This window comes from Geotrypetes seraphini, chromosome 4, assembly GCF_902459505.1.
Source record: "Geotrypetes seraphini chromosome 4, aGeoSer1.1, whole genome shotgun sequence".
NCBI lineage: Eukaryota > Metazoa > Chordata > Amphibia > Gymnophiona > Dermophiidae > Geotrypetes > Geotrypetes seraphini.
This window is the reverse complement of record NC_047087.1, coordinates 54,308,906-54,323,581: the sequence shown is the minus strand read 5'-3', so window position 1 is coordinate 54,323,581 and position 14,676 is coordinate 54,308,906. Positions and strand designations below refer to the sequence as shown.

Genomic DNA, 14,676 nt, shown 5'->3' with positions numbered 1-14,676 from the left:
GGCTTTAATTTGACTTAATTGAAAGATAGGCACCTAACTCAAAAAAACGCGGTTCTATAAAAGGTGGGCACTAGAGAATGACATGGTGACAAAATTCATCACTGTTCCCGTCCCCGCGGATAACCGCGGGAAACCATCTTCATGTCATTCTTTAAGGAGAGAGGGAAGAATGAGAGTATGAATGGCCACAAAGCTTTGCTTTGAAGAATGCTGGTGTAGAAGGACTGAGGTTGAAACAGACACTACAGAATGACAGTCTCTGGTATCCAGAGCAGATATTGTGATGTCATAATGCCTCATTCCACCAGTGCCTAAGAGCCAATCACATCAGTGATGTCACAATGGCTTCATTATCCTTGGCTCACATAAGAATCAGAGTATGAATGGGCTCAGCCACTGACCCAGAAGCTTTGCTTTGAAGAATGCTAGTGTAGAAGGACTGAGGTTGAAATAGACACTAGAAAATGACATGGGATTATTTCCCATGGTTATCCGCGGGGACGGGAACGGTGATGAATTTTGTCACCGTGTCATTCTCTAGTGGGCACCTAATGCAGTGTGGTTAGAGGTGATCGTGGGTATGTTTTCAAGTTAGGCACAGAAAACTCTGGCATAAATTAGGTACGCCTAAAGTTAGGATGCCTAACGACGCCTAAGCATGATTCTATACAGTACACCTAATTTTTATAGAATTGCACTTAGCACCATACTAATTGGTGTAGATTTTTTTAGGTGGACTATTTAGAATCGGGCCTAAAGTGCCTCTACATTAACTACGAGCAGATATTGCACGTTAATGCAAATGGTAATGCACAACTCACAAAGGTTATCATGCCGCTGTACCGGGCCATGGTGCGCCCTCACCTGGAATACTGCGTCCAGCACTGGTCGCCGTACATGAAGGACACGGTACTACTCGAAAGGGTCCAGAGAAGAGCGACTAAAATGGTTAAGGGGCTGGAGGAGTTGCCGTACAGCGAGAGATTAGAGAAACTGGGCCTCTTCTCCCTTGAAAAGAGGAGACCGAGAGGGGACATGATCGAAACATTCAAGATAATGAAGGGAACAGACTTTGGGCTCCTTTTACGAAGGTGCGCTAGCATTTTTAGCTCGCGCTACAATGCCGCGCATGCTAGTCCCGTGCTATACAGAAAATACTAACGCCAACTCTATGGAGGTATTAGTGTCTAGCGCGCACTAGCGCACCTTAGTAAATAAAGACAGGTTGTTTACCCTCTCCAAGGTAGAGAGAATTATTATTATTATTAGGTTCTTATATCCCGCACTACCCAAAGAGTTCTAGGCGGTTCACATCCGTTACATTAGGATCCGGTCTGAACACGGATTTACAAAAATTTTGTCGGAATTGCAGGTAGCGCGGAAGGAGGCAAAGTAGTTTTAGCACAGGTTTATCATAGTTGGGTTAGAAGATAAAAAGGAGGGAGTGGGAAACCAGAAGAGGGGGGGGGGAGAGGGAGGTGGGGGTGGAGGGGTTGGAGTGTATGCGGGGAGTAAGGACTAAGGGTCTTGTTCGCGGAAGAGGTGTGTTTTGAGAAGTTTTCTGAAGTCTAGGTAGGTCGGGGCCTCTAGCATCATTTGGGCTAGCCAAGGGCACTCTCTAAAAAGGGGATAGATTCCGTACAAACATAAGGAAGTTCTTCTTCAGCCTCCAGACCATCATCACCTGGCAGCCTGGCATAGGAAAGCCTAGTCATCCAGCACACAGGCGTCTTAAGCCATCTTGGGGGTGGGTTAGGGACCCATGGAGAGGAGGACCAATGCCCATAAGCCCCTGTAATCACTGCATTGATACTTAAACATGTGCACTCCCCTATACACCCCCAAAACCCATTTGTACTGGCATATAAGTGGCTCCTGCAGCCATAAAGGCTATTGGGGTAGTAGATAAGTGGGTCTAGGGGTTTCTGGAGGTGGTTTGGGGGGCTCACCGTGACCTATAAGAGAGCTGTAGTGAGATGATGACATGGCACCCTTTTTGTGAAGTTCACAGCAGTGCCCTGTAAGGTACCCCACTATTTAGGTGGCATGTCTGGGTGTTCAGTCCATCACTTTGCAGACCCCTCCCACGTCCAACAGGGCTTGTTCTAGGCATTTTGGACTTGGACAAAAAGTTGGATGAAAATGAGGTATAAAGATGGACGATTTAGCGACTTGGACGATCAGATCGGCAGGACGTAGTTAGATAATTTTCGAAACCAAAAATATTTTGGACGTATTTTTCGAACATGTGTCCTAGGCTGTTTTTTACTTTGGACGACTTGCAACTTAGATGAAAACGGACTTAGACGTCCTTTTCAATTATGCCCCTCCACAGCTCTTAGCATGCGCCATTCAACAGCACACTTTTCTAAAATGACCTGTTGCTTAGAAAGTAGTGTCTGCCTGCTCAAGAGACTTCTTCTAACCTGTCCCACCCCCTCTGATGCAATTTCCTGTTTCCTCAGAGGTGGGACACAGGGCGGAAACAAAATACTGGCAGGCTGAACACAGTGGAGGGGAAGATGCTGGCACGCTGGACACTGTGATTAAAAATTTTAATCAAAATACAGCCCTAGAAATTATAGAAGCTAGTTTAAACTGAAATGTATAAAGAACTCCACATAGCACAAAGTGCTGGTGGCTGCCTGTCTTCTGCAAACCAGAGTTGACCTCCCTCCTGCAGCACTTGTAAGCGACACTATATCCTCTCAAAATGTTCTCATTTGGTGGGAACTTTAAACAGAAGTCTTTTCTATTGGCACCATCAGACATTCCAGCTCTTTGTACAAATGTGAGAATTCATGTCTGGTCTCACATCCTACCCCCATCCTAAAGTAAAGAATCAGATCATGTTTAAAAAAAAGTTTTGTTTCCTTTTATTATCTGTATCCCTGGCAGACTACACTATGAGACATCTTGATTATAAATTTATTGAATAAACTGGCCCTCAAAAGCCAGTTCTGGAAACAGATCACCGCATTTTCAATAACTTGTTTTATTTGCCCAATAGTGAATAAGATGAACCAGAATGCCTTTAAGATTTGATGGGCTCTGTTCACTATTTCTTATGGATGCAGGTAACAATGCGCATTTATTTCTGCCGACATGATTATCGAGATTTACACCCACTCCCTGGGGAATATGTAGGTTTTAGAAAGTTGCCTGTTTTATATAGTGGAGACGGAAGGGGGGTTGCCTCTTAATTTTCTAGTGTCTTTGGCTCCCCCTCCAAAGCCATGCTGGCAAAGGATAGCAGGCTCTGTGACAGCTTCATAAAAATACACATGTATGTAGGCGTGCTGGAGAAGAATTTTAGGCGTGTCGTGGACTGAAAGAAGAGCTAACAAATCGATTCTGGAAGAGATCAAACCGGCTATGTCACTCAAAGCCCAAATGATGAAGCTACGGCTGTCTTATTTTGGTCACACCATCAGAAGAAAGAGATCACTAGAAAAGGACATCATGTTTGGGAAGATCGAAGGAACCCGGCGAAGAGGGCGACCGCAATCATACGGCTGGACACGTTGAAAACAACCATGTGGATGATGCTGGAGGACCTCTCCAGACTAGCACAAAACCAATTTCTTTTTAGATCTGTAATTCATCAAGCCGCTAAGACTCGAGCACAAGTCGATGGCACCTAACAGCGGCAGTATATTCTGAAATACTGACATACGAGGGGCCGCTGAAAAGTTCTCAGCCCAGCCAAGAAGAGAATGATATGGAGCCACGAAACTTACAAGTGATTCCGCATTTTTCCTGACCGTTTTCATTTCATTTTATATCGTTGAAATGAAAAATGTCAAGAAAAGTGCGGAATAACTTGTAAGTTTCATGGCTCCACATCATTCTCTTCTTGGCTGGGCTTTGTACGTGTTTTTGTTGCCACGATGATTCCCCAATATTCTAAAGGGTATGTCGTTTTGTTTTTAGGTATGGTATATGATTTTTAATATGTTTTATTTTGTTTGTTATGTTTTAAGTATTTTACCAATTATGTTTTTGCATTTCTCGTCTAGTTAAGAAATGGGTCATAAATAAATAAAAAATGTTTTAATTATAACATGGAAGCCCCTGCTGCATGTAACTGGTGCAGGCATATCCATTCCTCAATGTATTTTAGAACAGTTGTTCTCCCTGGGACCTTTTGAATGGGCGAACCACTTGGTAAGTTTTACCGGGCATCGACTTAATAGAAAACGTTATAATATTGCACAGTACGCCCCTGCTCCCCTCCTGCTACGCCTTCCTGCTACCCGGCTGGCCAAGATTTCTAGAGAAACGCTGAACAGGGCTCTATGTTGGCAGTAGCTGCTCTAAAATACTAGTAGAATTCGAGACATCCTGACCTGGACATCTCGAGTGCAACCTCTAAATTCTAGTTCTGTATGTGAATGAAAGTATGTTCCTAATGTTCATTTCATAGCTACCTATACCTACTGTAAGAGGAGGTGCTCCTGGGACCGGTATTGCATATTTTTGATCCTTCAAGCAAATGCATGCATTTTTAGGTCATAAAGAGTGATTTTTTTAATGGGGCTTCTAAGGAAGAAAGTTACAAAGGCATATTATATTGCTCATCTTTGTAAAGGCAACATTTGTGCCTTGTCCTTCTAAAATAGCTGCCTTGAAGGTTCCTGCACGGAATGAGAAGGCCGGCAAAATTCTGTGTGTGAAAATGCCTATGGGAACCAGAACATGTGCATGTGTATGAGCCTTAGAGCCAATCCTGCCCATTCAACCCATTCTCTGCCCCGAGAACACCTATGCAGACATCACATAAAACCTTTCCAAATATACACCTTTGTGCATGTTATATTATTGCGCAATTTTGTACGCAGCTACTTGAGTATGTAAAACACCATTCTACTTGGTCAAGTGGTTTATAAAAATTACCCTCAAAATATACCTGCACAGATCAGCAGATGCGTGTGCGAGGATACTTTAAGTGGAAGCACAGTCCTACTTTTACTTTGAAAAATCCTGCAAAGGCTCTTTACAGATATGGGTGGTTATAAAATTACCATCAAAGCAAGAGAAACCCCCTAAGAGAAAAATGCTTCTTTGTTTCATGGAATGTCTTTCCTGTGGTAAACTTCAAACAACACAGAATTATGTTTTCCTGCTAGCTTTTGTTACTCATCCAGAATTTAAGCTCATTGGGGTATGAAGATTCCTTATTTCTTCTCTCCCCCCCTCCCCCCCCCACCTACAAAAACAGATGTGCACTACGTAATATTGAAAGATAAACAGTACCCAAAAAAGTTCAACTTTTGAATTTAAAAGCCAAAAGAGAAATCCTCAACCGTGGTTCAACTGAAAGGAGCAGATGCATTTTTAAATACTCATCTTTAGCTCTCATTTGTCTAAAATGTCTCATTAGGGACAGTCACAAAGCATGATGGAGCGAAGAAGTGAAAAGCAGTTTTCCTTGGTACTGATAAACATGTCAAACAGACCCCCAAAGGCAACTAACTTCACCTTACAGAATCAAGTTCTCCCTCCTTACCCCCCCCCCCCCATCCTCACATCAGCACACCAGAAAACAATTATGGCAGAGACCACCTTGCCAGAAAACTTCATATACAGTAACTAACTTCCAAGGCCAGTTCTCAGCTCAGCTCTGTACAAAACTGTCACTAACCAACTTAGGAAGCTTCCAAGTGAGCAAACTACAAGAGCCTCCATTTCTATCAGGCTGCGTTTTATATATATATATTTTTTTTTCTTCTCACCAGCCTAATAAGAGAACGCAGCTAGGCAGTTAAGTACCTCCTAATGAAGGCCCCGGCTGCTCTGTAACTTCACGAAGGAGAAGGAAAAAAAAAAAAAAAAAAAAAAGAGGACCCCCCAGAGGCTCCAGTCACTCAACCCCCAACTAGCCCGCCAGCCCGACGCCCGCGCGCATCAGCTTCGAGAAAGAGGATGAAATGCAAGGTGGCTGTACCCTGTGGCTGAGCCTGCAGGCGGCCCCGTGCTGACAGCTCTGCTGGAGTCCCGGGGAGGAGCCGCAGCCGGAGTACTTCTGCTTCGCGATCCAGTCTTCGATGCCCTTCCGAGCCAGGCAGGCGCTCACCGCGAAGCTGTCGCCTGCAACAACAACAAAAAAAGGAAACACCACACTTCAGCCTCCCCGGTGACAGACGCTCACCCGGGAAATGATCATCGTCAAGGCACAATAAAGCACCGGCGGGGTACGGGTGGGTGGGGGGAGAGGACTCAAAGCAAAAAAAAGAAGAAGAAAGTTTGGGGGAGCGAGAAAGTTTCTGGTGAGAAAACAGAAAAGAGGGAGGGGGGCTTGTCTTACCTTCGGGGCTTTCTCTGGCTTTACACACGGCAGCTGTCGGTCAGATCCGTGAGGAAAGTGTATGAAAAATAAATAAAAAAAAGAACAAGAAGGATAATTAGAGATCAACATCAATTGCGAGAGGCTACGATGGAGCTAGCGAGTGAAAGCGAGAAAGCACTAACCATGTTTCGAGTGAAGTTTCCCCATTTCTCTGCATTGGTTTGGTTAAGAATCATTGGACTGCCACTGCTCGCGATTCCTTATGCAATCCGGGTTTTCGTTCTTTTTTTTACAAATCCATGTGCTTTTTGCTTTCCCCCCGAACCAAGCCTTTTAAAAAAAAAACAAAAAAAACCCCACATATGCACACGTACACGACCCTCGGCGTCTTCTGCAGCAGCCCCTACGATCCTCTGAGCAAGTATTTTCCTCTCCTCTTTTCCCAAAGCCAGAGGCGGTTACAAAAGACCGTACTTCACCCACCAGGGAACATGATTGACACCTCATTGAGATTAGACCACTTGCAGACAGTCTCTGGTTGGTTTTCTATTGGACTGAGGCGGCACATGAAAGAGAACAAAGATCCTTTTGGAGTCTTCTAAAAAAAAAAAAAAAAAAAGGAGCAGCTCTGTGTTTTACTTCCAGCCAGACGCAGGCAGCAGAGCCCAGAGCTATGGAGGAGGAGGATGCATTCCAAAGCTAAAGAAAGCAAGCTTGAGGCACCCTTCAAAAACTCCCATGCAGGGCAGAGATCCTGCAGACTACCAAAGGAAGAGTTTACCCACAGCAGGATGGCTGTCAAAACATAGCTTGGTTTAGGAATTTTTTTTTTAGAGGGGGGAGGGGAGGAATCAGGAGGTTTGACTTTAAAAATCGAAATAAATATTTCCTTTGACTTTTACTTAACACTTTGGGGGTCTTGCTATAGTGGCCAGATGGCTCCAGGACAAATTGAGCCAGCTCTGGTTTTTACCCCCTGGCATCTACCAAGTCGTGGTTCCTGCACTTGTTAGGAAAACAGAAGTGCAGAGATTGCAATGGGGTAGATCAAGACTGTTTTTCCTTTATGCCATGGGGCTGTCTAGTCACATTATTTTATTTCCAAGCAGCTTTCTAACAGTGTTCATTGTGAACCCTTGGAATTACCTGTTATTCCAGAACAATCTGAACCCTGCACATGCGGAGTTTCTACTTTTCCCAGCTTTAGACAACAGCCTGACCCTGCCTGAGCTAAGAAAACACTATGCTGCAATTTTTCCACAATCTTCCTCTTATAAATACTTTTCAGTGGCATGGCGGTACCTTCAAAAACAGTTTATAAATAATCTAGCCAACATGGAAAAGGAATGATTACTGTTTCACACCATGCAAATATGACCCTGGAAGTTTTTTTTCGGAAGTTCCTCTTTCTAAGTTGCATTCACTTGCACATTTAAGTAGATATGGATACTGCTGTTCTGTTGATCATCCTCAGAAATGTGCTAGTCATGCCAAGCTATGTCAGAAATTCAAATTCTACAGTAAATAACATGAGGGTGGCCTGAAAAGGAAGAATTCTCTGCAAAAATCCACCCTTAGTTGAGGGCTCCTTAAGCTTAGCATATGTATGGTAAATTTATCTCATGCCTGTTCAGGGTAGCCTTACCAATAAGTGACAGTGAGCCGGATCCTCTAATATCGCCGGTAAAATCTGACAGGTCGCTGTACCGACTGTAAATATAACAATTCAAGAAAGATGAGCCGTTCTCAAAAAACCACGCATGTAAATGAGGTTTGTGGAGGGTCGCCAAATTTACACGGGATCAGTCGCTGGTGATAGCGATTGGCACATGAGCAGAATGCACTACAATCCTCCGTGGCCACTGTACCATCATCTTCATCTTCAGGTCTCATTGCATGTCTTATCAGCACAAGGACAAAACTGCCATCTATAATGCCATCCACCGTTGTAGCACAAAATAAGCGTGAATCACAAAACGTATATAATTCACAGGCTTTTCTATTTTACACCACATGACAAATCCTGGTATGCTTTGTGGGGGTAAAGCAAGTAAGAACATAAGAATTACCATACAGGGACAGACTGAAGGTCCCTCAAGCCCAGAATCCTGTTTCCAACAGTGGCCAACCCAGGTCCCAAATACCTAGCCAGATCCCAAGTAGTAAAACAGATTCTATGCTACTTATCCTAGGAATAAGCGGTGGGCTTCCTCAAGCCTTCTCAATAATGGTCTACGGACTTCTCTTTTAGGAAATTAACCAAACCCTGTTTAAACCATTTTTTAAAACCCCGTTAAGCTAACTGGCAACAAATTCCAGAATTACATGTTGTGTGAAGAAATATTTTTCTCCAGTTTGTTTTAAATCTACTATTTAGTAGCTTCATCGCATGCCCTCTAGTCCTAGTATTTTTGGAGAGAGTGAACAAGTGATTCACATCTACCCTTTCCACTCCACTCGTTCTTTTATAGACCTATGGACATCATATACGTACGCCCATGGGTAAATAGGAAGAGCAGAGAACTACCAGCAAATGTTGGTACATCATTGTGTCAATCTTAGGCATGTTAGTGCAATTGGATGGAGGGGAGGGGAGGTGCAATCGTCAGCTTTCAACAAGCGTGTATAGGACACGCCTATAATACACACGCTTGAGTTGTGCTTTTGAGATTTTTTTTCCCATTATGCTACTATAATTTATGTGAATAGTGTGGGTTTTTTTTTTATTATTATCATGAGCCACTGCCAGATACATGCGCCAGAGACACGCTTTTCACAGTACTGGCAACTCCGTACCAGTTGGTAATTTGTGGTCGTTAAAAGCTGCCACTTCGTCGGAAGAATCACCTGGCAATGATAAAGAATCACCTGGAGTGCTCGTTTAAATATTAATGAACCCATTTTAATACCATTTTAATAGCAATAACCTCATTGTACTATATTTGCATGGCAGAGTTGCAGTCTTCTAGGAAGCTTGGAAAAGACCACTGTAAATCATTCTGATCATCAGGCAGTAAAATCCTGGCATGCTAAACCAGCTGGTGCTGGCTTAGTGACCATCGTTAAAGGCATGGTAAGTTTTGAGAATCTATCTATCTATGTGTTTCTTGCACTGGACCCAGCTTTCCAACTTCTTCCGACTTATGTAAAAGAAACCCCACAATGCAGGTAGCCCCTGAATCCTTCTGTATCATTTACAGGCCTGCTCCTCTACATATTCATTGTGGATATCCTGAAATCTGTGGGGTCATCAGAACATACATAGAAATCTTTGCATTTATTTTTATATATCACAGATGTGGAAAGTAAACAGAAAATGTAGGAAATAATATATGCCTATGGAGAAAAGAAAAACTAAGTGCAACAGAGACAGGTAAGGCGATAGTCCCTGGTTATCTAGATTCTTTTCTCCCTTGCATTTCCCTCAAGATTTAACTGCAAAAGGGCCCAGGTTGTTTTTTGTGTTTTTTTTTTTTTTGGGGGGGGGGTTTAAGCCTAAGGGACTTTTCATATGAGCAAACCAGCAGAATACACATCTGGTTGAAAACTCAATAGCCTTAGCCAACACTGGTTTTAATCACAAGCATACAAGCATACGTTTTGAGTTTGACAGAGCAAGAAAGCAAAATGTTCTATAAAATCAGACACAAAGGGCAGAAACCAGATTTTTAAAGAAAGGGGAAAAACAAACTTAAACCCAGTAAATGATGGATCAGCTGAAAGGCAGCATGTACGGTTGGGCAAAAGACCCAGGCAGATCTGATTCCCAGACTGGCAGAAGTAGCATTTAAAGTTCTTAACCCTGTCCTCGGAGACCCCCAACCAATCAGGTTTTTAGGATATCCCTAATAAATATGCATGAGACATATTTGCATACCTGTCTTCTCCATTATATGCAAATCTTTCTCATGCATATTCATTAGGGGTATCCTGAAAATCCGACCAGCTGGGAGTCCATCAGGAAAGGGTTTTAAGAACCACTGTTGTAGAGGAACAATTCCAACATTGCGCAATGTTGATCCCTCTGGTTGGACCAGGTTCTAAAGTAGGGGTGGGCAAAGTTCTCAGATTGGGTTTTCAAGATTTTTACAATGAATATACATGATTTTGATCTGCATGTACTACTTCCACTATATGCAAAAAGATGTCATGCATATTTATTGTAGAAATATTGAAAACTGGACTGGGTTGTGGCTTCCAAGGAGAATGGTTGCCCACCCCTGTTCCAGAGTAACTGCAGTCTGCAATTTTTGGCTAGATTAGGGAGAGGCATAAAAAAAAGGGGAACATACCCCATGGTAGCTGCAAGAGAACACTCATGGTGCCACTGCCCATCAGAGGCCAGCTGTAGTTCAACTGAAAGCCCAAAGGATCACAAAAAACTACTAGGCCAAAAGTATAATTTAAAAAATGGTTGATTTTTTTAAAATTTTACATTATTTTTGAACAAACTAAATATCATCTGACATTATTTTCCACTGCTCTGTTTAGTGAGGAACTTTTTCATATAGTGGGAGACAAAAATAACCCCCCTCCTTTACAAAACCATACAAGAGGTTTTTAGTGCTGGCTGGCATGCTGAGTCTCTGCTCTGCTCTGACAGTCATAGAGTTCCAAAGGGTGTTGGAGCAGCACAGAGCATTGAGCGCACCAGCCGGTGCTAAAAACTTCTTGCATAGTTTTGTAAAAGGGGGAGTAAGATATTTGTAAAATCAAATACACTTTCAACAAGAATTCCTTAAACCAAACTTAGGTATTCATATCTTCAAAAATCCACATCTTAACAGCAGCCAGAGAAAATTCCACATGAAACCATTTTCAAAGTTCCATATGGTCCAGTAGGGGTGTGCAGGGGAAATATTCACTTTGAATTCTGCTTCATTTTTCCTTCTTTTCCTTTTAATTTTTTTTTTTCATTTCATTTATTATCTTAAGTGATTCTTAACCCAGTCCTGGGGACACACCTAGCCAGTCAGGTTTTCAGAATATCCATAATGAATATGCATGAGCAGGGCTGGATTAAAGGGTAGGCCTAGTAGGCATGAGCCTCGGGATTGAAAATATCAGGGAGGCCCCAGGCCTGGCGTTAGGGGGAGAGCAAACAGGGCAGGAGGCCCCCGACTGCCTGGTGAGGTAAGGCCAGCTTTCCTCTCACCCACAAGAAAACTGAACCCATGGTGGGGCTCTAATACTGCGTGCGCTGGTTTCCGTTCTCCTCCGAAACAGGAAGTTATGTCATTCCTGTTTCAGAGGAAACGGAAAGCCGGTGCATGCAGTGTTAGAGCGCCCCGCCAGGGTTCAGTTTGCTCTAACACTGCGCATGCTGGTTTCCCTTCTCCGAAACAGGAATTACATAATTTCCTGTTTCAGAGGAGAAGGGAAGCTGGCGCGCGCAGTGTTAGAGCCCTGCGGCATGGATTCATTTTGCTTACGGGTGATGGGCAAGAGGGCAGAGAGGGAGAGGGAGGGAGGCTTACCTCACCTCACCAGGCAGTCGGGGGGGGGGGGGGAGAAATGCTGCTGCACTCAATTGCGGAGAAAGAAGGAAGGAGGTAGAAGGAAGACCAGGGAAGGGAGAGGAGAAGAAAGAGATGCCAAGACCATGGGAGGGAGAGGAGGGAAAGGAAAGGAAAGGAGATGCCAGACCAGGAGCAAGAAAGGAGGGAGGGAAAGGGTAGAAGGAGAGAAAATACAAGATAATGGAGAGGTAGGGATAGATAGAAGGAGAGCAGAAAGATGTCAGGGCATGGAGGAGGGAAGGTAAATTAAGGAGACAGATGCCAGACCAAAGGGAAAGAAAGGATAGGAGATGCCAGAGCATTTTGGGGGAGGGGGAAGATAGAAGCGAAGGAAAGGAGAGAGATGCCAGACCATGGGGTTGAGTGGGAAGGAAAGAAGGAAGGAAAGGAGAAGAGAGAGATGCCAGAGCATAGGGGAAGTGGTGGAGATGGGAAAAATGGAGAGGGGGTGAAGCTGAAATGAATCATGTACAAAGGAGATAAGGTGCACAGGACAGCCAGTTTATTGAAGGGTCGTAGAAAGAGGGAAGTTGCCATATGGAAGAGAGAGAGAGGGTGGACACTGGATGGAAAGGGATAGAGGGCAGTGGATGGAAGGGGTGAGAGAGAGAGGGTGAACAGTAGATGGAAGGGGTAGAGAGACGCTGAATGGAAGTGTGAGGGGAGAGGGGACAGACTGAATGGCAGTGTGGGGAAGATGCTGAATGGAAGTGGGGGAAGTTGGGGAGGGGGGCAGACATTGAATTGAAGGGGGTGATAGAGGGGAGCAGACACTGGAAGGAAGTGGGGAGGAGAAAGAAAAAAGGGCACATGCTGGATTGGGGAAGAGGATAGTTAGATACTGGAAGGGGTGAGGAAAAGAGGTGGCAAGCACAATGAAAGAGGGAAATTGAGGACTGAATAGTAAGAAAAAATTTATTATGGCATCATTTGTATTTTGCTGACATTTATCATATACTGTATGATGTTTCACAGTGCTGTTAAATGTCTATATTTCTGATACTCTATCATGTTAATTGTTTTACTAGAATTCAATTTCCCATCTTCAAGTTTACCGCAATTGTATTTATGCTTAGCTTTGGTCATGTTACTATTTTTATGCTGCTAACAAAATGGAATGTTTTATATCAAGTTGTGGGCGAATCTCTTCATCAAAGCAGTTAAAACTTATATTGCTTGTAAAATTGAAAATCTTATAAATAAATAAAAAAAAATTAAAGAAATATTTATAGACATCAATTTGCCTTACTTGCTTCTGTATAAAAACCAAAAACCAAAACTAGAGTAATATGTTTAATACTATTGCAAAAGTAGGAGTCCAACTTCCTCTGCTCATCCCTTTTCCTCCCCCTCCTACCATACAGTCTGTAACCCACAAATTGTTTATATCCTGTTTGTTTAATTACTATGTATTGTACATTAATTGTCTGTATAGTCCTAATAGTCTGTATTTCATTGTTGTAATTATTATATATGTTATATTGTAACCCATTCTGAGCTCTCTGGGGAGAACAGGATATAAAACAAAATAAATAAATAAATAAAGATGCACAACTGATGTGAAAGGAAACCAATCATTGACCTTTGTTTATTCTGCCCGTTCCATATTCAGTTATTATCTGCCATATTTCCAAATTGGTCTATAGTTAAACAAAGTCACCTTCGGCTTAAACAAACATATAATTATGGTAAGGGCCAACAATCAAGTGTTCTTTGACCCCCCAGATTATCTAACCGGCGTCCATGTTGGAGGCCACTGACCACATGTCAATCACGTGGCAGCACCAGTGAGAGAATTGTGCCTCAAGCGTCCACATAGGCGCGATTCCTGCAAAGATAGGCATCAGAAATGTAGGCCCAGAAAACCCTGGCCTACATTTCTAGTGCCTATCTTTGCTAGGGGCTCACAACAGTAGTCCACAGCCTGACAATAGCAGATCGCAGCAGAGGAATCTCCGATCAGCTGAGCTGGCAGGACTCCCTGAACTGTGGCTTTGGGGAGTCCTGATGGTTCAGCTGATTGGGGATTCTTCTGCCGTGATTAGCTGAACCAGCAGGGAGATCCCCAATTCCTCTCTCTCTCCCTCCCTTTCACCCACCCACCCACCCATCCCCCACTACCCCTCCAAAGAGAGACCCCAAGCCCGACATCCACACACACACCCCTTATACCTTTGATGAAATATTGGCAGAAGGAATGTTCACTCCCTCCTGTTGGCAGGCCCACTTCATCAAAATGGTGGGCCTTCCCCTTCCCAATGTACACTGGGATGCACTGGGAGGGGCCTATGGCTCTGATTGGCCCATGCACAGGTGTCTGGGCCAATCAGATCCCTCCCAGTGCATTCCAGGATGCACAGGGAATGAGCCTAATACCCTGATTGGTCCAGGTGCCTAAGGCCCTTCCTATGGGGCCTTAGGTTTCTGGGCCAATCAGGGCCTTAGGCTCCTTCTAGTAAATCCCAGGGTGCACCAAGAGGGGGAAGGCCCACCATTTTGATGAAGTGGGCCTGCCGGCAGAAGGGAGAGGACATCCTTTCTGCTAATGTTCTATCAAAGGTACAAAGGGTGTGAGTGGAGATGTTGGGTTTAAGGTTTCTGTTTGGAGAGGTACTGGGCGGGGTTCAGGGGGAGAATCGGGGATCTCCTTGCCAGTTCAGCTAATTGTGGCAGAGGAATCCCCAATTAGCTGAGCTAGCATGACTCCCCAAAGCTGTGGTTTCAGGGAGTCCTGCTGGCTCAGCAGATCAGGGACTCCTCTGCCATGATCAGCAGATAGATGGCAGGCTGTGGACTATTGTTGACATCCCCCAGTAAAGATAGATGCCAGAAATGTAGTCCAGGGTTTTCTGGGCCTATATTTCTAGT

At 43.9% G+C, this 14,676-nt stretch overlaps 1 protein-coding gene across 2 annotated transcripts in view; it reads right to left on the bottom strand.

Annotated features, from left to right (window-relative positions):
- Positions 1-6,862, bottom strand: part of NKD1 (NKD inhibitor of WNT signaling pathway 1) — a 237,908-nt gene extending 231,046 nt beyond the window's left edge. Inside the window, exons 1-3 of one of the 2 annotated variants that reach the window (XM_033943051.1) lie at positions 6,472-6,862; positions 6,308-6,340; positions 5,948-6,090 (exon numbers count right to left, since the gene is read on the bottom strand). In XM_033943051.1, coding sequence (XP_033798942.1) covers positions 5,948-6,090; positions 6,308-6,340; positions 6,472-6,496 — 201 coding nt within the window. In that variant the 5' untranslated portion in view covers positions 6,497-6,862. The remainder of the gene's footprint in view (positions 1-5,947; positions 6,091-6,307; positions 6,341-6,471) is intronic. The other variant, XM_033943050.1, reaches the window with a different exon arrangement.
- Positions 6,863-14,676: the final 7,814 nt, after the last annotated feature.